The sequence below is a fragment of the Gallus gallus genome, chromosome 12 (genome assembly GCF_016699485.2).
Source record: "Gallus gallus isolate bGalGal1 chromosome 12, bGalGal1.mat.broiler.GRCg7b, whole genome shotgun sequence".
Lineage (NCBI taxonomy): Eukaryota > Metazoa > Chordata > Aves > Galliformes > Phasianidae > Gallus > Gallus gallus.
Window position 1 is genome coordinate 941,116 of NC_052543.1, and position 27,845 is coordinate 968,960.

A 27,845-nucleotide genomic window follows, 5' to 3' on the forward strand; every position below is an offset into this window, starting at 1 on the left:
CATCAGTTCCCTCAGCAGGAGGCTCAGGACAACGGCATGCCGGCCTGTGGGGGCACCCGGAGAGGCTGCAAACGTGGCCGCGGGGCCAGCGGTGTCGATCAGTCAGCGTTTCCCACTTAGCCGCTCACTGGGACGTGCTGCCTACAGCTTCCCCCCCTCTTTCCCCCGTTTAAGATGGAACAGTCACTGGGTAGGAAGCAGCAGCGTTAACAACCAGACCCGTCCCTGACAGTTTAAGTATCTTCTTTTAATTTTCTTACAACCACTTAAAACCATCATATACCACAAACTTATGTACATTATTTACAGGCAAAACAAGCAAAATATCCCTCCAAAATATTTTTTAAAAAAGCCTCTGGTTAAATTGTTCCACCTGCTCCAGCAGCGGCGGCGCTTCGCACGCGCGTTCTCTTGTTCGTGTTTCTCTTCCATTTAGTACTTCAGTCTCACTGCATATATATATATATATATATATATTTAAAAGTGAAAGAAGGATAAAACCAGAAGCAGAAGGGACACAACACAATATGCATTTAAATCTTTGTTTAAGAATAAGCAGCTAATTAAAAAAAGGCGAAATACAGGAAAAGTGCATCAGTTCCAATGAGTTAGTATAAGAAACAGGCCCAGGCGTGGAGAGCAGGTACCCCTTAGGGCAAAGCCTCCCCAAAGGCCTCTGATTGTCTACAAGGATTATTTTTTAATTTCTTTTAAACAGAAATAATAATAATAATAAAAGGAATCAAAGAGGAGCGGAGAAAGATGATGCCTCCAGAAAAAAAAAAAATATTTTTCCACAAGGTTTCTTGGAAACTGGTGGTCAACAACTTTTGGGGAGTGGGCAAGAACCATTTGTGCCCGGAATTCATTGTTCATTCACACACGTTGAGCAGGACTCGAGCAGCAGGCCTGTTCCTCTTGAACTGTGCAACGCCAGAGGACGTCTGCAGGCTGCGTGCCCGCCGTCATGCTGTCAGGATGAGTTTTGTCAGTGCAAGACCTGCTCGCTCCCATGGCTTAAAGCTGAGCCAGACACCGCTGGCTTTGCACCTAACGGGAACTGTGTCTTCCCATCAAAAAATCCACCTTTATTGTCTGGTGCATTTCGGGACAAGAGATGCAACTCTGAAGAAGCTGGAAATGACCATGGAGACAAAGTGCCACTAAACGTGAGTTGTTTTCACTAGATTCCATACAGACTGTTATCATCATTTTAAAAAAAACCAAACACACACACACACATAACAGTAGAGAGGCTTGCTGTACCCAGATGTTCTCAAGTCCCCTTCCAAATCCTTCACCCATAAGGCTGCCTTTGAAAACAAGGCTACATGCATGCTTGGGCGAGTTCAGCAGCACTCTGAAAGGTGGTTCAGCACACAATCCCTTTAAAATGGAGCCTTTGGACAGCATCTGAAGTCTCCTTGACAGAGCCTATGTCTTTGTGCTTGCTTATTGTTCAGCGATTTGAGCTCACAGCAGGCAGTAACCAGTCTGCCACCAAGTGACAGGACTGGTTAAGGAGTAGCTTTATATTGGATCATCGTATTTTTGGCTTTCTGGTAAGGCTACTTCGTCTAACAACCTATTCTCTAGCAACAGGTTTGGTTCAAAAGTATTCAGTCTCCAATCTGAGCTTGACAGTTTTGAAGCCTATTCAATTACATTCAAAAATCTCCCAAGCCACCTCTCCTTTTGCCACATTTTTGTATTTCATACAGAAGAATGGAGTGAGTGCTCAGTCCAATCTACTGTAAATACATTTACACTTTTGTGGACTTAGCAGCAAAATACTCCCTTCCTCCTTTAAAGCATTGGCAGAATCAAGAATAAACCCTAGTAAAGTTTAAAGCAACAACAAAATAATGCTGAAAGTTGTGACAGGAAAAAGTAACCCTAACCACTCTGAACTCTGTACTCCATTAACCCCAGGAGATACATCAGACATCCGTGGTGTTCTATACAAGACACAAATGAATTTCCTTTTCCTTCTTTCTTTCTCAAAGAGCAACTTGCAGAAGGGCTTAGTGCTGCACCTCCCCTCTTCTGGAAGGGTCACTTTCAGCTTAAGGTGAACAGCAAGCTGCTCATGCCTTTGGGGATCATTCTACCACATTAACCTTGCATGACAGTTTTACAAGTCAAATATTTCTCGTATGGGTTCCTTGTGTTGATTCTGCACACTGCAGTAACTCAACAGCGAAATATTGCTGCCTAGTGAGGCTAAGCTTAGCACAGTGTGAGTGCCATATAGAGGCACCACCAGGCTTCTAAAGCTATAATGTGCAAACCAAGGCTGTACAATGCATACAAAAATCAGACAGACAAGAGTATAAGCCATCAGTGGGTCATTTAAGCAGCATCTCCTTTTACCATCTATATAAACAGTACACGAGGCCCAATGGAGGGTTCATTTTCTTGTAATGAAGCCATTTGCAAGATACCACTGCTTCCCTCTTGGACTTCAGCTTTGTCATGTTTTGTGACGAATGGAAATGGTAGAGGACAGCACAAACCTCTGAAGCCAAATTGAATTACTGAAGTCCCAGCATTTCCTGCTGGTAAAACACAGATATAATCCCGAAGCCAAGGATTCGAGCACTGAGCTACCCAAAAACCCAGTTTTGAAGAAAGACAGCAGAATGTGAGCTGATTTAAGTCATATTGCTGCAAGATGAACAAATGTAAGTGCGGTTGTGTTATCTGCCACATAGATAAGAAGAAAAAGCTGAAATAGCTGTGTAGAAACACCATTCATCAAGATTAAGCCCCAGTTATTCCTTTTAAAATCCAACAGTAAAAGAGTGCGTCTTCTTCCAGGAAACAGAGTGTACAGTACCCGTGTGCAGCATAAAAACATTTCACAAATAATGAAAACATCCCTATCGAAAATCACAACAAAAACAGATCCCATTGGGACCAGACTGTCAGTGCCTCCCAAAACAAGGCAGAAAAATCCAGCCTATAAAACATGCCAAAGGTGACCAGTAAGTCTCCCGCTGACCTCTGAAACCGACTGCTTTATTTGCTGAATAAAAGAAGTATGACTTTTGTATTTATACCCTAGGTGCCATGTGAACAGGCTCACTAAGTTATCCTTTAAGCTCTGTTCTCTCCTGACAGCTACTCTGAAGGACATCTATCTGGAAGTAACATCTCTTGGCTATGCAAGTAAATCTGCTGGGTACCAGCTTCTTTAACAACACAAGGGAATTCTGGAATCCCTGAAGAATGACAAAAGCATCATCTTTCAGCCCAGAAGTTCTCTGCTGGTCAAATTTCTCAAGACAAGATGCTGACAGCAAAGCAACAAGGTTTCTTTCAAAAAACTTTTCAGGCATAAATGCTTCTCACTGAGCCTACACTAAATGAATGGGGTACAGGAGGGTCACACAAAGAGCCAAAACATCCTTTCATCGGCCACATATTTGGGGCAGGGAAGAAAAAGGGACATTTTGTTTTCAATTTAACTTTTTGCATTTTAGCACTTCTGTAAGTAGTTCTGCCTCGGTGAGGTAGCTATTCTAAGGGGCTCACAGCAAAAGAAATCAAAATCAGTCATTTAGTTTTGCTTCCTCAGAACAGTTTTCATTGGTCATCACTCCCCTCAACATGTGTGGTGGATACAGACTGTGCAAACTCAGCTCCTCTTAGTTTACAGCTCTTAGTTTACAGATGACCTCTTCAATGAATCTACAGCTCCCAGCCCCAGAATAACCGATCATTTTAGGCCTTAGAGAAGCCTGAATTTATCCACTGATCAGAGTAACCACACAGAAGCTAGCAAATGTATCTTCCTAAAGAAATCCCTGCAGTAAGCACCTTCCTACCTCAACTGTCTTAGTGCACCACGGTCTTTATCTGAAAAGGTAAATGAACAGGAGGAAGGACCAGGGCTGCATGCTTCCTGGCTTCACAAAGCTCCAGCCCGTGCTCCTCCACATACTGGTGAGAGCAAGCAAAGTAAATGAATGCAAAGCATTGGAAACCTAATCCTTATGTGAAGCAGATCTCAAGCCTGATGCAAATTTCCTGCCTCTTTAATGGAAAGTAAGGTAAGCCCTCTTACTTCAAGTGTGAAGCACAGGTCCACAGCAAGTGGCTGATCTGGTTTAATGTCTAAAATTAAAATCAGCAGTTCATCCTACTGCGGGTCTACTGATGAAACTAGATGCCCCTCAGGTCTTTTTCCTTTTCTCTAGAAAAAGCACAAAAAGCCCTTCCCAAGCCCCCACATAGTTGTCAAGTCTGATCCTGAGTAGCTGTAAGTAGGTAAAAATACAAAGTCATGCTTTAAGATAGTTTCCAGCATGCAAACACTGGCAGAGCTACGCTGCAGTCCTCACTGATCGCAGTTTTCTTCGTGTATTCTCCAAGATGATGTACAGGTAACAAAGCAAAAAGCTGCTGACAGGCTCTGTGTACATGGCCCAATTCTTTAAGAAAAGGGAAACAACTTCACAGAATTCTAAAGGGCAAAATAAAGAAAATATCCTTTATCTGAAAACCATAATAAAAGAAAATGCAGAGGCACTTTCTCTTTTCTTCCTTTTTTTTTTTTTTTCTTCCCACCCCACAGCCCATCTGTAAGAGAAGTGCAAAATAATTATTTTCTGACATCTCAGAATAAGGTAACATCCAAGTTCAGCCTGCACAGGATTCCACTTACCCTCTGGAACAGAAGCTCTATATGCTTATGCTGCTTTGTATTTCTGACATGCCTACGGAAGAGAGACTGCTGTGCAGCTACCTATGAATTGTCCAGAAGTAGTTCCCTCCCTTTTTAGTTCATCATTTCTACTGTTCAGGCCACAGAGGTAGTAAAAACAAAAACAAAAGACAAAACAAAAACCCAACAACAGAGACAAAAAAACTCTAAACAAAACAAGAAACAAATCACACTCTTGCTATACTGTACATTCAGAACCTTGTGGTCACATTGCTGTCCTAACAATGAACAAATTCATCAAAATACTCAACATTAACAAATGAATGTGCACCAAGCACATTCCAAAGCCAGTGCTGTGGTAAAGCAAGTGTCCGTCCATGGGGGCGGGGAATGGAGATTCTGTGAATCACCAGGAATATAGAAAGGTTATTTCTGGCAGCCTGCATGCGAACGTAAACAGGATCCGTTTCTCCTTTTAAAGTTCTGTGCCAACAGAACTATTGAAATGTCACTTCCCACCAGAGGGAACTTTTCTGTAGTCATTAAAAAATACTTTAAAAAAAGGGAACCATAGAGCAAGACACTATTGTGTTCCCAAGTTGGCAGCTGGTAGAGTAGCCCCTATGTTTGCATTGGCATTTTCCTCCAGATGTTGTCTTTTCTTCAAAGCAAAAAATGGAGGTTGACTGATGCTCCTGGGTTGCCAGTTCAGCTTTTTTTGGCTTTCCTTGATAGAGAGAAAGGAGCATAGTTGTGCTTCAAAGGTCCGCTTCAACTTCACTGCTTCTCAGTTAGCGAACTGCTGGTAAAAAGCAAGTTTAACCCTTTCAATGTGATGGCAAAGTTTAATAGCTGGCCCAAGTTTCAAGTCCATACACTCCTGAACGGTTGGTAGGGTCAGCAGCAGCAGTGCTTGGCCATCAATTTCCTGTCAGAAGACAAAATCTCCATAGTGACTTTACATTTTTTTCCCCATCTCCTTTCACCTTTGACTTGCTGTAATTTCAGAATCACGACCATTTGTGAATTAGCAGTTTCTTCTATTCTACTCCAGCTTAAAAACTTCTCTTTCTCACCAACAAATTAATTTCTTAAGGTGTCAGCTCAAATTCACTAGCTAAAGAACAGAACCTTACCAGATGCTATTTTTAAGTCTACCTAACAATAGAAACTAAGGAAATTTCATACAGAAAATCATCTTACCTAACTTCTGTATCATTCTATAGAAACAGAGGTTCTACAAGACAAAGTACATTTTCTATAACATCTATCATAAACTATACTCAGCACCAGCTCCAGTACTAGATATTTTTAATGGCAAATTTTAATCAAGATGCATAATTTGACTCATGTTTGTACTTTTGTTGCCATACTTCAACACAAAATTCTTCACTTGTTGTGTACAACACTATGACGCTCGCAGTCAGTCTGCAGAATGAATAACGTCATTTGGAGACCTCAGCACAAGGGGCAAAAACCCAGAAAACTAGCTACTGCCTTTGAAGTGCTGAGCGATGCCCCACAGACTAAAATCTCTTCCACTGAGAACTTAGAAACCTGAACAATTGTGGCCATTTGCTTAAGTCTCCTCTGCAATTTGCAGAAAGTTGTGCATGCATTTTTTTTTTTTTTTACTCCTCAAAAACCCCTTATGCAATTTAAATTTGTTCCTTTTTGTGATTCATTATTAAGGTCTAAGAATAAAGTAACAGCTTCAGTGCCTTAACAGAAAATCATACCTGGTCAAGAAAAATTCTCGCCAGCGGTGCACAGTCAGTGGATTTGAGGAATCGCACGACGTCAGCCACGCTCCATTCCAAAGGGTTGCTGTCCAGCTGCAGCTTTTCGGCAACTTCAATCTTTATTTCCTAGACAAGCCACCCCCCACAGAAAGAACTAAAATACTGTAGATGTCATGGACCAAGAATCCCACACTCCAAACGTTCATCTGCCCAATAAAGCTCTAATGAGAGCTCCCAATTTTTCACACTCCTAGGTGAGCACAGACATGCAGAGCAGCACTGTGCTGCAGTTGGAGACTATATCCTTATAGCTAGTAAGGTAAATCTAAAATGAGGATTTCTCCAAGCCCCTGCTCAAGTTGAACCAAGGAGTCCCAACAGCTGAGAAGTGGAAAGCTCCCCATTCTACCTACAGCCTTCTGTTTAGTCTTCATTACAAACCTATAATACGACTGTAACAAAAATTATGTTTTTAAATATTCTGCAGTGTCTTCACAATATCCCTTATGGGATAATGGAGTATTTTCTAAAAAGCGCACTGGTTAATACTTCCAAGATGTTTGTACTTGCCCAGCACTCAGCAAGGGCACAAGCCTATGTTCAGAATTACCTTTGGCGAAGGAGGCTTATTTTCATCATCAGAAAAAGAAAAGGTCCTAAGCTTCCTCTTCCTCTTGTCTTGGTCCTGAGTCAGAGAATGAGACAGCTCACTCTGTGTAGGAGAGGATGACAGTGATTTTTTCTCTGATACCTCTGATTCCTCAAGCAGTTCATCTTGCTGCTCGGATGTACTATCCTCAGTCAGAGATTCTTCATCTACCTCATCCTGGTCATCCTCCTCTTCTCCTCCACTGCCCTGGATGGTGGAAAAAGAACACAGCAACTAAATAAAACATGGGAAGATTAGGACAAAACAACAATAGTCACCCACTTGTCAGCTGTAACCTGAAGTTATAAGGAACTAACAGTTTCTTGTTTCAAATGAAGCTGGTCCACGATCACATACCGTATCTGTTAAAGCTGTCGTCAGTCTCATACCTGGGGAGATCCAGCTGGAGTGTTATCCACTGAAGTAGAAGAACGTTTTTTCTTATGAACAAAAAAATGTTTTCGTTTCTTCCGTCTTTTATTTGGTTTCTTCATGGCTACTTCCAGGTTACTGTGGCCACCCGGAGGCCTACCTATCCGCTTGTTTTTCCGCTTTCCATAATAGTGTGCTACCAGGACAGAAGAAAGGAGCATCATGTTGAAATGCACCTTCAATGTCACTAGTTATGTTTGTCCATCATCAGGACTGGAAAACCAGTAGCAGGACATTTCCCAGTAGAAATCCCAATTCTGCAAAACTTCTGAATGAGTATATCTATATTTTCCTCTTCAATTTGGTTTAAGGAAGAAGAGTTACTAATAAATTTTATTTGCCCAGTAACAGGAGATTTACTTCTTTAACTTTGAGAAATTCCAGATGATCACATTTTATTTAAAAAAAAAAAGTCATCAGCTACAGACTTCATCCACTGTCGGATGTCTCTTGTGATGTTTGTGCAGTTTTTAAACATGGCCCCAATGCACTGTTTGTTGTCACAGTGTCAAATGGCTAAAAACCTAAAAAACCTAAAAGCTAAGAAGAGGGCTTGAAAGTGTTTTATTTTGTTCACAACAAAATGGTAAAAGCAATTACAATGCCACTTAAATTACAATATTAGAGCCAGTTCTTGTCCCAAAAGTTGTCTTAAGAAGATAAAACTTTAAGCTCACAGTAAGTTAATCCGCAGTTTTACCATTTAATATGAAGTTAATTTTTTCTGCCCTACACATTGGTGCACGGGTATTTTGCAGGCCAGTGAGTGTAGTGCTCGAGCTTTTCCTTCTGTAAGTAAAGCAATGTACTTTGGATTCCTTTTGGAGCCAAAGCCAGAGCAAAAGCAAAATATAACACCCCTGCATAACAGCCCCACCTCAGTTTGACAGCCACAGCCTACTCACTGTATTTAGTCTTTGTCAGGACGGAGCAGTTCTCTGAACACTTATCCAGCACCATCTGAGGGCCAAAGAGGTTCGGACAACATTCCAGTTTGATGCATGTTTTCCTGCAGAAATCTGCCACCCGATCTGCTGTCCTCACAACTTCCACAGTTGCACGGTAGCTCTTCCCTTTGTACCTAACGTTGAAAATGTGATCATAATTCAGGAATCCTGAAATATCCTCTGAGAAGACTATCCCAGAGTTCAGACAGTTTGTTTTCTTTGTTCACTGAGTTCTTTTTATAGGACCACACTGTGGTGTGGACAGCTGATCCCCAAAACCCAAGACTGAGCATACTAATTCATGCCAGAATTCTGCCGAACAGCCTAATGAAAGGCAACAGCGGACAGCTTCCAGTAAGCCATTCTATGCGCATACTATGGCAAACACGTGAACTACTGTTGCATTTCCAGTCAGCTTTCATCTAACTGCTGAACAGTTTGTCAGGACAGTCACTTGCCATAACTCCACATAGTGCTCTTGTTTGACTTCAAAGTAAGAAATATCAATTTCTTTTTCTTTATCAGCCGTGTAGCAACACTGACAGAGCAGCACAGTGAGTTATCTGCCATCTCATGCAGCATTCCTGCTCCAAGTCCAGCTAGTAGCAAATGCTGATATGTCTTAGGGATGTCTCAGGCCTACAAATATCTAGGTGATACACTGAAGAAGAGTGTTATATCATCATACTGCAGACATCTCACCGCAGTAGCTGTAGCTCTCACCACAGTGACAAAAGAAGCACACAGCAATTTCAGTGAAACAAATCAAAAGATTTTTTTCTACTTCAGCCACATCTTTTATTTGGATTAACTTTTAAATGATCTTCCAAGGCCAAATACAAAGTAATCCTTCAGTGTATGGAAAAATGCCCTTTTATACACAAAACCGACCCTGCAAAATGATTGCTGACATACTCAAAACCATATAGTAAAGTTGGTGCACACTGGGAAAATCTACTCTTTAGTATGCAAATATGGAGACTTAATTACAAGGCTACTGCTAGACTGTAAGAGAATACTTGGATATATACAAACACGATCACTGTTTTTTTCCTAGCCACACAGCAGCAAAGAAGCTCAAACCCAGAAGACTCAACAGGAAAACTAGGGAGCACTTTTGGTGGGCTACTGTTGGAAGACTTCCATGCCAGACCATTTCAGAGAGCTGCTACAACTTCAGAGAAATCATCTCCCACTGAGAAATTTGTGTGGAAATGCCATGGAAGCCTGATAAGCTTTCAAAGTAGTATGTACTTTTGCTTTCAGATAGTGACATTTATCTTCAGGTGTATTACGTAGCTTAAGCCTCATGTGCTAGTCTGCTAGTGGATACGCTGTGTTGTACCAGCGTCACACCAATAGCTGCTTACATGCCAACAAAGAGCATATCTGGCCCATTAAGGAACATTACATTCTGATGCACTTAGACAGACCTTCACAAAGGACTTTATAGAGATTTGGAAATTTAGTCTGCCAGCATCTTTGCACGCTGTAAGCAATCTTCTCATCTCTGAGATCGAGTGCACCCTCATCAAGTTTGCAGACAACACCAAACTGAGCAGCGCAGTTGGTACATCAGAAGGAAGGGATGCCATCCAGAGGGACCTACACAGGCTTGGAAAGTGGGCTTGTCTAATGAGGTAACAAAGCCAAGTACAAGGTGTTTCATTCGGGTTGGGCCAATGCCAGATATGCAGATATGTACAGACTGAGATAAAAACTCATTGAGAGCAGCCTTATGGAGAAAGACTCAGGTGTCCTGGTAGACAAAATACTTAATATGAGCCATCAGTGTGCACTTCCAGTTCAAAGACCAACAGTATGCTGGGCTGCATCAAAAGAGGGGTGGCAATGGGCAGGATGGGGATTGTCCCTCTCTGCTCTGCCCTTGTGAGGCCCTATCTGGAGTACTGCATCCAGGCCTGGGGAAGGAGGTCGAGCTTTTAGAGCAGGTCTGGAGGAGGACCATGAAGATGATCAGAGGTCTAGAGCCCCTCCTCTACAAAGACAGGCCGAGGGAGCTGAGCTTATTCAGTGTGGAGAGCTGGGGAGACCTGATAATGTTCTTTCAGTACTTAAAGGAAGCTTATAAATGAGAGGGAAGTCAACTTTTTACATGGGTACATAGTGATAGGACAAAAAGGAATGGTTTTAAACTAAAAGAGGAGAGATTTAGATTAGATGTTGGGGAAATTTTTCACTGAGTGAGTGGTGAGGTGCTGGAACAGACTGCCCAGAGAAGCTATGGATGCCTCATCCTTGGAGGTCTTCAAGGTCAGGGTGAATGGAGCTCTGGGCAGCCTGGTCTTGTGGCAATGCTGCCCACAGCAGAGGGGATGGAACTAGATGATCTTTGAGGTCCCTTCCAACCCAAGCCATTCCGTGATTCAACAAAATATCAGAAGTTAAAGCACAGACTGCACAGAACAGTGTTACTAGGATCAGCTGAGTGGGGAATGGGACAAGAATTTACTTGGCTTTTAGGGTCTCTCCATGCCCATGCCATGCAGCTTCTTCATCCAACTGCAGCTCTCGCAGGACACGGCTGGGTTTGTACGCTGCATTGATCAATAAAGTGAGAACCTATAGCAGGGAGGAAGGGGAGAAACTATGTTTAGGCTCTTTGTACAATAAATGTTTTTAAAGTGCTAGGGTAGAATAGGAGGTCACTTCTATCCATCTGAATTATCCAGCATCAAAGAACTCATTCACAGCAGGATTACAATACAGCCAAAATGAAAACTGAGAGCAGTCAACACTTTAGACTTTGTCAAACCTTCAGAATTTCTCTGCAGAGTCACAAGTGTATCTAGCAACTTCCCAGTCACTGCCTTTGAATTACATGTCACTAAATTAAACTGCAGGGCTAAATACTGCAAAACTTGCACGACTTTGGGTAAATCTGAGTTACCATCTTAGAGACTCGCTCAACATGTGAAGATATGCCTACAAATGCTGCAGGGCTTTGCTGCCTGCCAACCTACTGCTTGCTATAAGATCTTACTCCAGAATCTTAAGCTCTCTTCTTTTTTTGGCTTTTGAGAATGAAGATATGGCCTGTACTGTAACAAAATGAGAATTTCTCTAGCACTGTGAAGTAACTCAAAGCTCTGAAGAATCTCAAGTTAGTGGGGATAGCACAAAATCTGCATTCAGAGATGTATATTAGTAGATTTGCTCAAATACAGGCTATATCTTAAAATCAGACCTCCTCCTTCTCCCCCCCCCCCCAGTCTTGGGACATACATTTCTCTACCCAGTCCTGGGACTCTCTCTGCCCATTATGCATTTGACTAGGTATGAGCAAGCCTCATCCAGTGAGCAAGGACTTGAATATGATTAATAAGCAGAGCAGAGGGTAGAGGCCTGCCTACAGATTTGCAACTGCATGCCCCCATTCCCCAAGTGCTGATGGATCAGGCACATGTTTTTAGAAAACATGATGCACAGATAAATGATTTTAACAACTTTATGGGCATGCCAGAAGACAGGCTTTCATTTTTAAGTCAAATATTTGAAGAACAAAACAAGGGCGAACATTTTACTCAAATGTCTACCACGCTGTGTGCTTGTACAACACAGTTACACCTTAGGAAACAGGCAGCCTCTCAGCTCAGATAATAACCATCCCATGACCTTTTTGGAGATTTTGGAAAAATAATTATTATATTAGAGTATCTGTAAATTTGCTGCAAAGTGCTCTTAAGCATTAATAAATGATCTTTTCCTCCTTCCTCCCCCCCCTTATTTATGTTAGAAAGCAAATCCATGATTTAATCCAATCTTTGCAGATTATATCCAACTTAAATACACCATAAAACAAAGAACTCTTTACGTTTCCCAATTACTGAAAATACATACTTTTCCATTTCTGCTAAGAAAAACTGTATTTCCTCTGTTCTAACATCAATGGTGCAAACTGTAAAGGAAAACTTTTGGGCTTATATGAAGCTAAAAGCTGTTAATGAGAATTGAAGCATTCACTACAGCTGTAAGACACTAACTCCTCTGGTTGTGGTAATTACAGGCTACTTAGAGTTAGCAGTTGACGGCTGACAAATTCAGATACAATGGAAGGTTTTACTCTTTCCAACTATTCATGAAACAATTCACAATTTATACATCTTTCAATTAAAAAAAACCTGTTTCCACATCAGCAGTTTATCAACTCCTTAAATCAGTAGTTTATGAACTCCTTAAATGTATTAATTATCCACCTATAGATAGAGAGGCACTCTAGAGTTTACGATGTGCTGCAAATCCACCATGTGCAACCACCTCACCTCTTTCAGAACAAGAACACAGTTCCCAGGTCCCACAGACTGAGGAAGCTCTGCAATCCTGCCCTTGTTAAGGTAAGGCCCTGAGAAGCACCGGTGGTTGAAGTAGATCTTTGGGCAGCAATACTTTCCATTAATTACCACTGAGAAATGAGAAAGCAAAGATTTAAATCACATGGCACAATCTCCCCAACAAAGAACTATTTCTTTGCAATGCTTAATATTTTGTCTGATGGAAAAAAAAGGAAATAAAAGAACATGTTCTTGAATGACCTGAATTTGGGCAAGTTCAGGTGCCACATGTGCAATCCCAGTCATTCATTTTGCTAAAAGTATTTTTCATACTTTACATGCATGCTAGCAAACTGACAAATGGCTGGAAATAAAGCCTGTCTTGTATTGGAAAAGAAACATTTCTTCCAGCTAGCCTGATGTGTTGTGGTATCACAGCAGTGAGTACAAGCAGAAAGGCAACCACAGCTGTGTGGTAGGACAGCATATCCTAACATGGTAATTACAGACAATTTTTCCAGTCAAGTATTATCCATCCCCAGACTTCTGCCACCACAGAAGCTGGCAAAGCTTTTCTACACTGTTCATTCTAAACTGTACTACTGGTTGCTTTCCATTTTTGCACTCTTTTCACTCAATCAAACAAAAGATGTATCAACTGATGTAGTCGTCCCTCCAATGAAGTGACAACAAGTTTGTTAAGCCTGCTAAGTGATACAATGCTGTTCAAAATTTAAGTTATGGGTACTGTGTATTGTAAGATATTTAGACAGATAAAAATTCTTTTACTCTAGGAATGTTGTAGTATTTTTGATTGAGCAACACTATCACTGAAAGATCTTAAACTGGAAAATAAATAAATGAAGTCAAATTTACATTATGACTCTATTAAAAACCAATTAAAATGCTAAGCAAGCACAGATCATTTCAATAGAGCTGCATTTGGTGCAGCTTCAGATGTTCATTTCACTACACAGAAAACAGCATAAGAGGCATTTTGTTGCCAAACAGATAGATCTGCATGACTGTTTCACCAGCAGATGTACTTATTCATCATATTCATTTGCAACAGTTTAGAAAATTATTAGATTTCACCATCTGGCACACAACACAGTTTACTGTCTGAATTGCCTTTGTTTATTACAATGACAAAGTTATCATAAAAAACAGAGAAACCTGCTTTTCAAAGCTGGAACTTAAGTCAAGAGTACAGATTTAGTAGGCCTATTATGATTTTCCCAACATTACTGAACATAGCAGGTGACAATAAAAAAATAATCTGCATAGGTGACAGCAGACATCTGGCTCCACATACTCTGTTGCAGAGGGAAGTTCTCATGTAAAACATCTAACTTCCAGGTTTAATGCACGTTTCAATTGCATGACATAGAACTAATTGTATGGTTTTGTCCATTTCATTATTTTCTGATGTCCAACAAACAGTCAAGGATGAAAATCTTCAAACTCTTTCATCCTCTTTTGGCTGTCCAGACAGATGACTGTTGGGTTTTATTTTTGTTAGCCTGCCCTCCCTGATCAGTACCTGAATCTGAAGAGTTCAGTTCCTGGTTCTTTAGTCCATCATGAACTGACCTTGAAGACAAAATTCTGAAATGGAAAGACAGATGTTAGCGGCAGGGACAGATGGTAAGGATGATACCCCTCATCTGCTAAAACTCAACCGTTAAAAGCCAAAATATTTCTTGCTCTAACTTTCTTAATCTGCTTTTTACACATTCCCCATTTGATAATATTCCTCACCTCAACTTTTCCTTAAACATACAAAGTCTACTGATTTCAGTTCGGAAAGGACTGCTGCACTGCTACAGCTAGTAGTGATCACTCTTCCTTGAAACATGGGCAAGCATGCTGATAATCGCATTACATAAAGCAAGCAGACGTACTTTACATTTTCTACTTCCTATAACTTCATTCACACGATAAAGCAACGTACAGTCTTACATTTTGAAAAAGAGGATTTTAAACAAAATCTGATCAAAATGAGCCAAGCACTCCGGTAAGAATCCCAATTACAAAAACATGGATGAACAGTATGATCGGTATTTTAGGAACAATGAAAACATCGACAGGGCTGCTGACAGATCTGGTGTTTGTAAAGCTGTAAGTCAATAAAACCTACTGTCAGGCATTCTACTGAGCATTTTTGAACAACCTCACGCAAAGGAATTTCATATGCATGACACAGTTTGTAGAACTGTAGATATTAGTAGGAACCATCTTTTCTTTTTGGCTAATTTTGTCTTGTACATCTAATATTGCCTTCCTGAATTCAATTTGTTCCATCTACTGAGTGACAGTATTCACACTAAAAACAAACTCTGTAGAACTGTGCTTGTTCACATTACAGAAACTATATTATTTGAAAAGAAAATACAACCAAAAGGGAACTGAAAAGCATTCTAGTTATCTTCCTAATTACTATTAAGAAAGCTTCCAACTATGGCAGTGGAAGGGGTCTTCTTCAACATTACCAGGAACTACACCATTACAACAAACGGACTGCGGAATCTCTCTGCCCTCAGCATAGCCTTAGTCTCCCCTAAGACAATATCATTTACTAATTAGAAGAAAACAAAACTAAACACAAACTCACCCAACACTGTTACTTACTGTTTCTCTGGTTGAACTACTGCAATCTTTTTCTGCTTATTTACTGAAAGAAAGGAGAAGAAAATAAATTCCACAAAGCAAAGAAGGCAAGCAAATAATGTTTCCCCTACAGTAGATTTATTAGATACCTTTCCTTGAAGTTATATGCTGTTTTTAAATTCTGCTGTTCAAAACTGCTAAGGAGGCCTTCTTGTTGTTTTGATGTTTAAATCTATCCTCCTTCCCCCCAGCCAACAGATGAAGCTCCCTTTCACTATTTCGATTCTAATCTTGGACCCCACTCTTCATGCTCTGACAATACTGGCGCTTACAATTAGGTATTACAATTAGGTAACAGTATTGCAATAGTAATAATAATAAGGTAACAAAACATGTGCCTCTTGAGCTATTTCAGGCATTGTCCCCAGCAAACAGCTGGATTTTTTCAAGAAGAATCTTTTCTCTAATTACATTCCTTCTTCCTTCCCTGCTCTTGGCATTTCAGATACTTCCCAGATGAGTTTCTCCTGCTTTGACTTGCAGTAAATGACAGTTCATTCCAATCTTATGATTTTACAACTTTACTTAATAGACATTCTTCAGTTTTCCCATCTCCCATCTAGCTTTAATAAACAGAACTCACTAGCCATGTGAGAGAAGACACTCTTACATTACTAGCATAATTAGAACAGACAGCATTTACTTTTCAACATTTTATCATTAAGGGATCATGGCCAGCTGGCACATTTACAAAGTGAGTCCTCCTCAGTTTAACTCCCAAATGTCTCCCTACTCAATACTGTTTTACTAAGGCATTACTTTTGTTTGTACAATCTAAGTATAAAACCAATATCAGACTCAGACAGATATGTGGCAACAACAGCTCAAACAGATGTATATGCATATCATGTGCGTGCATGCATGCATGCTGACATATGATTTCTTTCCTGTGGTTAATGGATTGTTTTCATGCTCTCTTATAGCCTGTGAGGGTCACAGAATAACACTGTCTGTTGTGGAATTATTGTATGGATTCCATCTCCGCTGAAGTATTTCTCACAGCTGGACCACACAGGCAGGGCAACAGTTGCACAAGGCATAGATTCTCTGTACACAGTGGAAGTTTCCAAATTCAGGGATGCCAGACCTAACTGTGCACTAACTTGCTCCGGAAGGTCTCACCATCTTTATTAAACCAGCTAGCCACTGCAAATGGAACACAACTGATACCTATTGCTTTGCGAGGAGGTCTGAGCTGATATCCATTCGTCTCACACCAGCCCACTGGAAATATATTCATTGATTCCACACTCACTATGCAGTCAGGGATGGGCTTCTTGGAGCCTGTTCAGTTAAGAAAAGTAAAAACTGAAACAACTCATAAAAACCCAAGAGTTCATTTAGTTAATGCTTGTTGCAAGTTGCCAGAGAAGCTCCTTTTTAACTTACAGTGTACATGGTACACAGCATCAACTGTTCTCCTCTACTGCCCAGTTTCTTTCCTGATGTCATTTATTTCCACCTAGAGCTGGAGCTGGAATTTTCCATCCACAGTCCAGCAGAGACGCACAGTACATAGTAAATACATGCTGATGTGCTTTCAATCAAGAAGTGGGATTATAATGGAGGGTGTCTGATATAGGCCTATCTTAATAAAGAATCTCTCTTAAAGTTTTCTTCAAAACTCCAAGTGATGCTTAGCTTTAAATGGAAATCACTCATTTATGAAAAAAAAAACCCAACACCTTACAAGGCTCTTGCTTTCTAAAAGGCACTGATCATCCTTTCACACAGGGCACTAACTCTAACCCTAACCCCAGCACTGACCCGCTGCAGTGCATAGATTATATTCTTGCTGGCTTAAATAAGCATTATCATCCAAGGCTAGCTGGGAAACAGGTGGTGCAAATGATGTGCTGTGTTTTAATTTTGGAAACTGATTTGTTGCTGATATTCAACAGGTAGTGAGTTTGCTCCAGATATTCTTTAGGTTAGATTATGGTACCACAGAATAACCGATGTTAGTTCTACTCAGGCTTACCCTCCAGCTGAAGCCAGAGGTAGGAATCTTTCAACTTGGTGACTGTAGCAATGCAAACTTCCTCAGGATCAACTGGGTTCACAGCCTCAAGTTTCATATTCTCCTTAAATCCATGGTCAGAAGTTAACTAGGAAAAAGACAGAAAGCTTCAGTAAAATACTATCCATATATCCAATGTATGATATGAATAGCTATGAATAGGAGTAACACACAAAACCCTCACTGTCCGAGTATCACAGAATGATATTCACACAGAAAGAAAAGACTTCAGGTAGTTAGCATATTAATTTAAAAGAAAGACTTTATAGACAGACCTAGGAAAGCACATCTGTACTCAAAATAGGGAGGCTGAGAGTCACTGAAAGGAGTCAGTGCACTCCATGCAAGGAGGGACTCCCTGCTGCTGACTGCGAAGCCTCACAAACAGCGTGACAAGGTTTTCTATTCCATTATTTTAGCTTGGAAACTCTTTTTTAGGTATGCAAACAACATTTCTGCCTCATCCAAATGGGTCCTAGCAGACAGCAAAGGAAGCTTGCTGTCCATTTTATATTCTTTGGGTAATAGGTCCACATTTATTCAAAAATTCCTGCAGAGTAGGAATGGGTGCTTATCCCAACCTGAAGCACCTGAATTACGTGCCAGACAGAGGACTCCAAGAGCCATCCTGCAGCATAATTACAGGATCAATGCTACAAATTCTGGAAGCGGCCTACAGTGAGCAACTTCTCAGAAAAGGGATAATAAATTCAAAGACCTGTTCTGAGACACTGCAACTTACAAGACAGAATAAGGGCAACAAGAATTCATAGCCAGCAACAACCTCTTCAAAAAATGGCAGTTTTTTATCTCAGCTTCTTCCCTGAAGCACTGCAAAAGCCCAAATACTGTAAATGGAATTGGAAGGTAGGTGTAACGGTACCTTTTTCTGTATGACAAGGTATTCTGCTTTGGGACACAGCAATTCTATGACTTTACCAGGAAAACACCAAAATCCATCATGTACTTCAGGCATTTGATTTATGTAAAATGATTACTTGGTACTAATTTAAGATTGACTTGCTATTGATTAACACAATTGAATTTATTTTTCCACAGTGAAAGTAAGGAGAATTGAAAGAGTACACTAAGTAAATGGAAACAAGGTCTACTGTAAAGCCCTGTTTCTATGATTAATATAGTGCCAAGGACCAATGTTATTTTATGGCAATTCCATGGACTCTTAACATATTTCCATTTCATAAAGCACTGGTTTCTTTACAAGCTGCTTTATCACAATTGAAGCATTTAGTCTGCTACTTTCTCAGCTAGGAAGACCACACACACCTACTACATTCAACCTGTACTTGCACTCCTGTAACTCTTTCATTTCACCAATCATCACAGGCAATTTAAGTCAAAAACATGCAAAATGGTTCTTCGAGCTAGAATCAAACATATAATTTACCTAATAGAAAAGATGTTTTTCTGCAAGAGAACCTTACCGAAGGGAAGCAGCTCTGGGGAGCTGCCTCAGCACCACACTGTTTGAGGTAGTCTGCCCAATCAAAGTCCTGCCCAGGATAACCTAGGCAAAGAACACACAAAAGGGTTAGTTTAACAGCGTGAAATGACTCATTTCAAGCTGACATGAAATTTCTTTGGACCAGTCAAACTGGTCAGCTGACTATGGTATCCCAGAACCTGCAGTACAGCTCTCACAGATCTGAGATATCCTTTTTATTTCCAGTGTAGAAGGACTTTGGGCACTGCTCCACTTTGATTCCTGTTTGACTTGAAATAGCGTCAAACTAAAATTAACTTGACAAAGAGTATGCTGAAACTTGAACAGAGTAAACCTAAGCAGAGGAAGGATTTTTTTTTCCCCTTTTTAAACAGAGCATCTCAAATGTGCTTAATATCAACATACAATTCCCTTAAACACCTATTAAAAACGAAGCCTTTAAAGGTGGCAGTTAGTCTTTCCTAAAAGCGTCAAGTTTGCTAGAAGTTCTAAATCTGCATACATGTTTGAAGGGAAGAGTCTTAACGTGGAGCCTATCAGGGGACAGAGCATCACTCCAACAAAAGGAGAAATTAAATTACTCTCAGAGAAATACTTTGCTTCCTCATGGTCAACAAGTAATATAATCAACAAGGAAAAGAACTGGATGCAAAATAAACGTGCTGCCAAGGCAGGTTGAGACTGGCAGCATAATAACAGGGGGACAAGAGCAACAGCGATTCCAACAGTGTCTTTGAAATGCTCCCTTGCAAGGGATATCTGGGACTAGGGTTTAAGAAATCAAAAATTTTAAGATGAGTCTCAGAATATAGTATTATCATGACAACCTACAAATAACAAGGAAGGACTTAAGCACAGAAGGACCTATGTATCTTTCTCAGTTTTATCAGTGCCGGTTGGACTTGAGACCTCACACAAATCTGAATGCCCATCATTTCCTGGGGGTCCATAAGAGGAGAATCTTAACATTTCTGTTAGCTCCAGACACATGCCTAGAAAACAAGATTTCATCTCTCCCATGCAAAATTACAAATAATGCTGGGTCAAGCAAAGACATCTTTTGTACTTGACTCAAGGAAAACCAAAAGACACACATCCTACAGTCTTTACTCCTCTGAACTGAAAAGGTAAAGAAGGATATTGAGTCCCTGGTTTTACAATACTACTGCAAAATGTATAAATTCAGCAACTGAGGATTACTCGCCATTCCCCTTCATCCTGAAGCAGCATTTCAGCCATCTGCTACCTTGCCTGATAGGTCCAAGGAAAAAAAACAACAAAATACATTGGCTTCTAAGTGATAAGACACTCTGAAAACACTTAAAGACACTGAATAACAATGTTCTGCTCTTACCAGAAACAAAAATCCAATGCATGGACCATAGGCTTCTGATATCATGTGAGCACTGAAATCAGTATTGCCTTTAGCCTTGGAACACAATTTCCAAGAGGATTCCCATCCACTGTCATCTTCTCAAATCCAGGCACATATCCAGGAAACTTCAGTTTCACTAGCTCTAAGCTCCTGTTTCTCAGAACATTTCATTTTCTTTGCTTCTCCTACAAGTGATTCTTTTGCAGAAGTGCTGTCCTGAACACAGCACTCTAGGGACCAGCAATCTACTTCAAAATGAGTGAGCATGACAAGCTTGCACAAACATACCTGGTGGGGGACTGAGATGTATGCCGTTCTTCAGACTCCACTGTACTGGGAAAATCCCAGCACTGTTGACATGGCAAATGTAAGACTGGCTGGTTGCACGCTCTGGCCTCAAGTCATCAATTTCTATCATGAAATATTTTTCATTGTACACCTGTTTTTAGCCAAAAGCAAAGCAGGGTCATGTAAATAGTACAAATCGATCTATTCCTTCTCCCTCATTTTGATTACTTTAAATTAAACAGCATAAAAATAAAATGATTCAAAAATAACCTGAGGGACTCATAGTGCGGGGCAGTCTGCTGACTTATCTGGAAACTTGGGAAAAGTGAATAATAAAAGGCAATGTCGGAGCACTTAAATAAATAAGGTTATCAAGTGCCAAATGAAATTATCTTATGAAAAAAGAATACAGAGCAAAAAGAACTTGCAGTCTTACACTACCACTCTGTAATAACAAGCTGCTTATTTAAACAGAATTCAACTATATCTTAGGATGGACTGCCACAAGCAGAAACACTGAGCTCCTGTAGCAAGTAGGAACAGAACAACAATATCATCATTATCATCCAGAAAAACAAATGATTTTCCTTCACTTGGAACTGACTGCATTGTTTTCGTAGTAAGCAAGCATCTTTTTTCAAGAAATTGCACATTAAGAGTTTAAATGAGAGCTGGCACTGAAGTGTAAGCTACTATATTGAGAAAACACCTGCCCTTAAAGTAAAATAAATATTTTCTCAGATCCACACAAAAAAATTTAAAATATGCCCTCGCTTTATGCTGTACAGCGATATTTTAATTTACAGTATGAAAGTAAGTCTCTTCCAGAACCTTTTACTTGTTTATTAACACAAGAAAAGAGAAGCTGCTCAAAAATTCTGTTTGAAATCTGATTATAGTGTGGAGTTTTAATTTCAGCTTCTAAATCCACGTATGGGCTCTTGTTTAATGCGAGAGCACTTAAGTTTCAGAGCTTATACATAGAAACAACATTAGCTTCTGCAAAAACAAAACAAAACAAAAAATCTATCTTCAATCAGACACTCAGATTATGAAAGATTGTATCTTGTTTTAAAAAACCCAGGTTTGACAATTTCAGTCATTCAATCTTTTGAGCTTCTCTATTTATGGAATTTTTCTCATCCTTTGGTAATTAATACTTACTACATCAAATACTTAATTAGAAATCTAGTTCAAGGTTTTAAGATAATCAATTAATGAGAATTTCCAGATCATTTAAGAACACAAGCAGCAACTGAACTGAATCGTAGCAGGAATGTAGAGAACCATGGTACCTTGAGAACTGTGGCAGGAGAGATCACAAAGGGAGCCATTGGGTCCACAGCTTCTAACTTCATGCCTTCAGAGAATGAATGCACTCCAATCACAGGTTTATCCTGAAAGATCAAGTATCAGAGTCATTACCTGCCTCTCTCCATTAGAAAAGACCAACTTTATGTAATTCAAGTGAAGTAGACAACCTGAGTTTTTACTGGTTCATTTGAAGAAAGTAATCTGTCAGAGTACCAGCAATGGCTCTACAATGAAAAGTCCAGCTATGATCTCTGAGACTGATAGTTTTCTATGAGTTCTTACATGACTGAGTCCCAAGGATTCCCTCCTTGGATGTCCTCCACACACAAGCAAGATTTCACAGTGCAGAGTGATCTGGTAAGAACATACAAATGCTTTTTTTTTTCCCCCACCCTTCAGCACTCATAATGAGCTGAACTAAGAGAACTAAAGACGTCTTCACTTCCACCTTAACAAAAGCTGGCAAAACAGAGTTCCTGCTCCAGAGATTTAGCTGTTCTATGATTCAACACACTGAAGAGCAACACCACCTTCTTTTCTGTTCTGTTTATGGACCCAAATGAAGCTGAGAAAATGGAGCTAAGAACTCAAAAGGACTAAATTCATATTCCTACTTCTCAAAATATGTCAGTTTTGGTGTTTGGTTTTTTTTACTCAATATAAAATTCAGACTTACTAGCAACATTTACTAACACCCAGCATCTAAGAGAATCCATTATACAGCATACATAACTTTACCAGGTTACAGTTTAGGTGCTACATGTTAAACTTCCCAATGTACACAAATATTTAGCAGTGAGATCAGATCAGAAGATCAGAACCAGGGCCTTCTCCCAGCATGACAAGGCTCACATAATTGCAATGGGTGCATTGTCTAACTTCACAAGAACAGGATCATAGTATGACTATTTATTTATTCCACTTCATTTTCAATGAGAGGAGGAAAAAGAAAAGTTTAAACAAATAAAGCAAAACTAAACAAAAATCAGAAAAAAACATCCAAAACATAGAAGAAATTTTGAACAGTGACTGACTTCCCTGAATAATTTCTTAGGAATTCAGCATTTTTATGGTATTATTCACAGCATTACATTCTATATATTGTGTCTTTACCTTAAAGAGATCTGTAGGAACTGATGACTCCTCTTCCTCCTCTTTTACCTTCTTCAGGATTTCTTGCCAATCTGCTTCACTTTTCAAAGACCTAATGGCTTAAGCAAAAACAATGGGAAGTAATATATGAAGTGACGATCTTCCAACTTTTCCCTCAGAAAATGGATGCAGTGATGTCAAAAGTTTGATTTGTGTTCCGTAAGTGTTACATTCATATCTGTTCAGAATCTGTGCAAATACCTTCATTCTTAAAAACCTACTGCTTGGTGAGACTTTTGGATATGTTACAAAAAAGGACTGTAGTCAAACAACATTGCGTCATCTATATGGGGCATGGTCTTGTCTTTCTTAGAAAACATTAACCCTGAGAAAAACTGCTGCAGAAATGTATGACCAGAAAACTGGATAATATTAGTTTGTTCTAGGCTTAAGGAAGGAGATGTCTGAACAGATCACTGAATCACAGAACACCCTGAGCTGGAAGGGACCCACAAGGAACTTCAATTCCAACTCCTGTCTTCACACAGGATCACCCAAAAATCAAACCAGGTATCTGAGAATCCCAGCTGTACTTGTTACTCCTTCAGTAACTACAGATCCCATACCTCTCTGATAGCAGGGGAATTACTTTTACTAGTACCATGCACAAAGGATCCCTGTAGTCAAGTCTATGAGGACAGATGTAAAAAGGAAACAAGTCTAATAATTAGATTGAAATAAAAACCTAACGTTTTTAAAAAACATTATTCACTCAAATAGTGCTGTGAAATCTACTCATCTGGTTCCTATCAGTGATGTGGTGTATACCTGTTCACTACCCTCACTTCAGCAGAGATTGGTCAACCATGAGCAAAGGCACTATGCGCAGTTATTTCAATTTAAACAGTCTGGGTTTCATCAGCAGTTTATTCCTTATGCTTCACTCCCCTTAGGACCAATGCTATGTCCCCTCTTCCATACTATCATTCTCTGGGCACTCATTTTTAAGAACATTTTCATACCATGTAAGACCTCTTTAGAGAGAGCCTTAAGTATCCTCCGAGACTCTCAACTGTGAAAGCTCCCATCGAGCTCCCATCGAGTACCTCAAAAACAGATTACTTCTTCTCCACATATAGGAATACAAACTAAAAATAACAGTAGAGGACCATTCCTCAGACCTTCCCTTTCCACAGATAGATAGAAAGTTTTAACAGGCAAAACCAAAACCATTTAGCAACATTTAAATGAGTGGGTGAAAAGTCTTGTTGGACTATTAGCTGCTGTTTTCACTTAGCTTTTTATTAGGAATAGTATTTGACAGATCATATAATGATCATTTGACCACCGTATGCATCCAGAATGTAGATTTAGTGCACCAAAGTGGCAGGAGTATTCCTCAATCTTTCTCATCACGTAAAAGACATAAGTTTTGAAGTACCTAAAGGTGGTTGCAGGTTATATCCGTTTTGAGTTGCCCATCCCACTTGATGAAGGAAAGGGTCCAAGTAGAATATCCACTGGTCAAATTTGTCAGAATCCTCCAGCCCTTCATATCGCAACTTGAGTCTCCCACCAACATTTTCTACCACATTGACAATCCAGGCCTCCAGGGCATCCCGGGAGTTCTGGAGTTCCAGTCGGGAGCCTGGTGCAATGAGATCCAATGGATTTTTCCCTCTGTGAAGCTACGGAAGAAGAACAAGAACAAAGTAAATTATTACAACAGAACTTAAAAAATCCTGCATTTCCACTTTTGTTCTGTCCCTTATATTCTTTTTGAGTAAATCACCTATCAACATACAAGCAAAGAAGAAAGACACATCCTTACTAACACAGGACAACAGAAGATAGTGTTTAGAATCACTGGCGCTTGCATCAGAGCTTCTGTACTGTCTGCAGATACAGTCACACATTTCATTCAAATGCATTATCCCCTATATATGCAATGTTTGGAGTAAACATGAATAGTTCCTTTTTAACTCATCTAGCATACAAAGAGGACTAGACAGAAAAGGTATACAGATAAAAATATTAATTCTGAGGAAAAAATCAATGGTATTCTCCCAAAAAATGGTCTTGAATACTTTACTAGCAGACACTAATAATGAGGTGGTCAAGTATTGTTTTAAGTTCAGAGAAGGACAACTTGACTAGCAAAGTTTAAAGATCTAAGTGAAACAGTAATCTGCCCACTACTGAAGAATAAAAACAATAATGAAAGCAGTCAGCTTGGAAAGGGAACAACCTGAGTGCCTGATAAATAAAGCATGATTTCTTCAGAGTTGTATGAAGGAGGACTAGAATAGGAGGAAGACTGAAACCTAAGGAAATTTGAAAGAGGTCTTTCTTCTCACAGGGCTTATGAACAGGACAGATGGTCCAAATCTGCAGTGAAAAATATATTTCAGCACAACACTATCAAAACAACACACTGTAAATAGGAAATGCTAGGAAATGGAATTTTAAGTTCAGCAGCATACTACATTGCTTCTTAAACTTAAGAAAAAAAAAAAAAGGAACTGAGTCTGAATAGAATCCCTTTAGTAACAAGGGGAAAAAAAAACACAAAACCCAAGATGTGACATATTCAAACACTTACCCCCTCCAGCAAGTTAGCAGGGGCACTGCATGCCCCTTTCAGCACTCGCTGAAGGAATTCCTCCTGGTCAGGTATCTTGTCTTTGATACCTAGTGAAAAAATAAGCAAAAGCAATAGGATTTAGTGGGTTTAAATGAACCACAAGCCTCTGAGTAAATCTAAGTCCATTTCTGAAATTAAGTTAGCAACTCTCTCTGGTAGAAGAGTACCATCCTACTGAAAGTCATGGGGTTTCCAAAGAACATGACAGATAACCTCACCTCATCATCAGAGCAAAACCACATTCTCCTCATAACAGCAACTATTACAGCTAGGCTTCTAAAGGACAAAAGAATACTTTTTTATTTACCTCCCTCTTCTGCACATGGAGGCATTACCTTCAGGCACTTTGAGAACCTTCTCGTTCTGCTCACACCAGCCGATGGGGTGCAAATCAGCTGTCATGATATCACACCAGAAGTCAGCCTTGCGATCCTCCCCGTAACCATCGTAGCGCAATAGGAGCAGCTGCCCGCAGGTAGTAATGATGGTGGCCACCCAATAGGTGTTTTGGTCAGACTTGACAGCAACCTCCAGCTTCATACCAGGCGCAAAACCATTCTGCAAACTTGTGTCCACCTGAAGAGAAAGATCATCACATCTGAGCACCTCCCAGAACTATGCGGAACAAGGGAGAGAACAATTCAGACTTATTCATTAGCAAAGACCCTCAAGTCAAATGCCATTTAGCCTCTTCAGAGAAACCACCTCATCACACTGGGTGACCCAAATAAGACTGAATGTCAAATCTGCATTAATGGAACCCCCTCTGCATTTCAGAGTATCTTTCCAACCTTTGATTAACACCTTGCAAGGCATCTCCCTGCCCTGGACAGCACCTCACCCACCACTGAAAGGCTTTCTAACTCGTCTGCTAAGCCAGACAAAAATAAAGGTCAAACTCACCCACATAGGCAACACATTCTTGTGTTGAACTATTTCATTCAAATTCTAAGTGCTAAGAGCCTACTTAAAATATATACATGTGTTTTAGTTAATGATAGCTCTCTCTCTGCTACCATGCCTGTTTAAGAAGGCATGGACCGGCACAAATTGCAGAATAAGGACATTAAATATCTCTGTCCCACAATCTAAATAATTGTGTGCAACACTGTTACATAAATGCATAGATTAACAAAAATTTAAGTGATTTTTCAGTGAGCTTATGTCTTGGCAATAGCTAAGTGCTGAACAGCGTATGCACTTTGTGTTTTGTGAGCAGGTGAGGAATCTGACTGCCCAGCACTCAGATACTGAAATGTGAACTTAAAAAGGAAAGGCGAGACACTGACTTTCTCACATTGCTAGCTTTTGCAAGCTCAGATGCTCCTGAAAAGGCAGAAGGACTCTGCCCTGCTCCCACTACAGCAAGTTTCCAAGCCACTTTCAGTTCCACAGCCTCAGTCCTAATTAAAAGTCTAACACGTCGGTCCCCTGTTCTCAGCCAAATGTAACCGTGCTTGTGCTCCTCAGTGGCACCAAATTCCAATTCCTCTTTGAGTCAACTGCAAGAAAAGCTCTCGGTATGATGCAGATGTGGTAGATGTTTTGGGGGTTATTTATTAGCAGTTCTGTGCTGACAGCTCAGTAACTGCCATAGCTGTTATAGTCTCATCATCCAGCACGTACTGGTTTGCTAAAAATAAAACTAAGAAAACCACAGCAGAAAGAAAAGCATGTGAGGCTGTTGTTAACTGCTTATGCCTTTTAGGTTAATAACCACCATGTGGAGAACCCCCTTCATAAAAATCAAATCAGCAGAACACAATACCTTCAGACTTCTTGAAGCGTTGTTTCAGAGGCAACTTGTTCAGAAAGGTAACTGCCTTGCTGAAGAGAATTTTATTATTTATCTTGCTTTCTGACCCCAAGAGAAAAGCCACCGTGACACAAAGCCTGAGAACCGGGCAGTTGATCAGCTACAGGCTGTCTCCAGCAAAGCCTCATGAACTGTACTGCAGGAAACCAGCAGCAGCAGATGGAGCTTTCCCTGAAGTCAGGTGCATTTTTCAGACGGTTTCACCTATGATCCCAGCAGACGAAGCAGAGCCCAAGAAGTTAGCACCCCCTCCTGGCAGCTGGGCAAGATAACACCACTGACTAATGGATATATATTTGCACACACATACAAGGTGCAGAAAGGAATTAAGAGGAACATTAATTAGTCCTAAAGAAAGTGCACTTAAGGTAGGACGACAGCATTGGCATGAGTACAACTCCAGGTATTTGCTAAGCTCTGCTTCCTGCTA

General features: G+C 40.2%; 1 protein-coding gene across 11 annotated transcripts in view; it reads right to left on the reverse strand.

The window, feature by feature from the left end:
* Window positions 1–226: 226 nt before the first annotated feature.
* Window positions 227–27,845, reverse strand: part of SFMBT1 (Scm like with four mbt domains 1) — a 76,008-nt gene continuing 48,389 nt past the window's right edge. For 10 of the 11 annotated variants that reach the window (XM_040646424.2, XM_040646428.2, XM_015292760.4 and 7 more), the window contains 18 exons: window positions 25,935–26,175; window positions 25,558–25,646; window positions 24,397–24,643; window positions 22,977–23,074; window positions 21,845–21,946; window positions 20,550–20,700; window positions 18,867–18,949; window positions 17,383–17,509; window positions 16,572–16,685; window positions 15,363–15,405; window positions 14,275–14,339; window positions 12,723–12,862; window positions 10,913–11,022; window positions 8,398–8,573; window positions 7,450–7,628; window positions 7,022–7,267; window positions 6,409–6,537; window positions 227–5,597 (listed from right to left, as the gene is read on the reverse strand). In XM_040646424.2, coding sequence (XP_040502358.1) covers window positions 5,457–5,597; window positions 6,409–6,537; window positions 7,022–7,267; window positions 7,450–7,628; window positions 8,398–8,573; window positions 10,913–11,022; window positions 12,723–12,862; window positions 14,275–14,339; window positions 15,363–15,405; window positions 16,572–16,685; window positions 17,383–17,509; window positions 18,867–18,949; window positions 20,550–20,700; window positions 21,845–21,946; window positions 22,977–23,074; window positions 24,397–24,643; window positions 25,558–25,646; window positions 25,935–26,175 — 2,481 coding nt within the window. In that variant the 3' untranslated portion in view covers window positions 227–5,456. The remainder of the gene's footprint in view (window positions 5,598–6,408; window positions 6,538–7,021; window positions 7,268–7,449; window positions 7,629–8,397; window positions 8,574–10,912; window positions 11,023–12,722; window positions 12,863–14,274; window positions 14,340–15,362; window positions 15,406–16,571; window positions 16,686–17,382; window positions 17,510–18,866; window positions 18,950–20,549; window positions 20,701–21,844; window positions 21,947–22,976; window positions 23,075–24,396; window positions 24,644–25,557; window positions 25,647–25,934; window positions 26,176–27,845) is intronic. The other variant, XM_046900200.1, reaches the window with a different exon arrangement.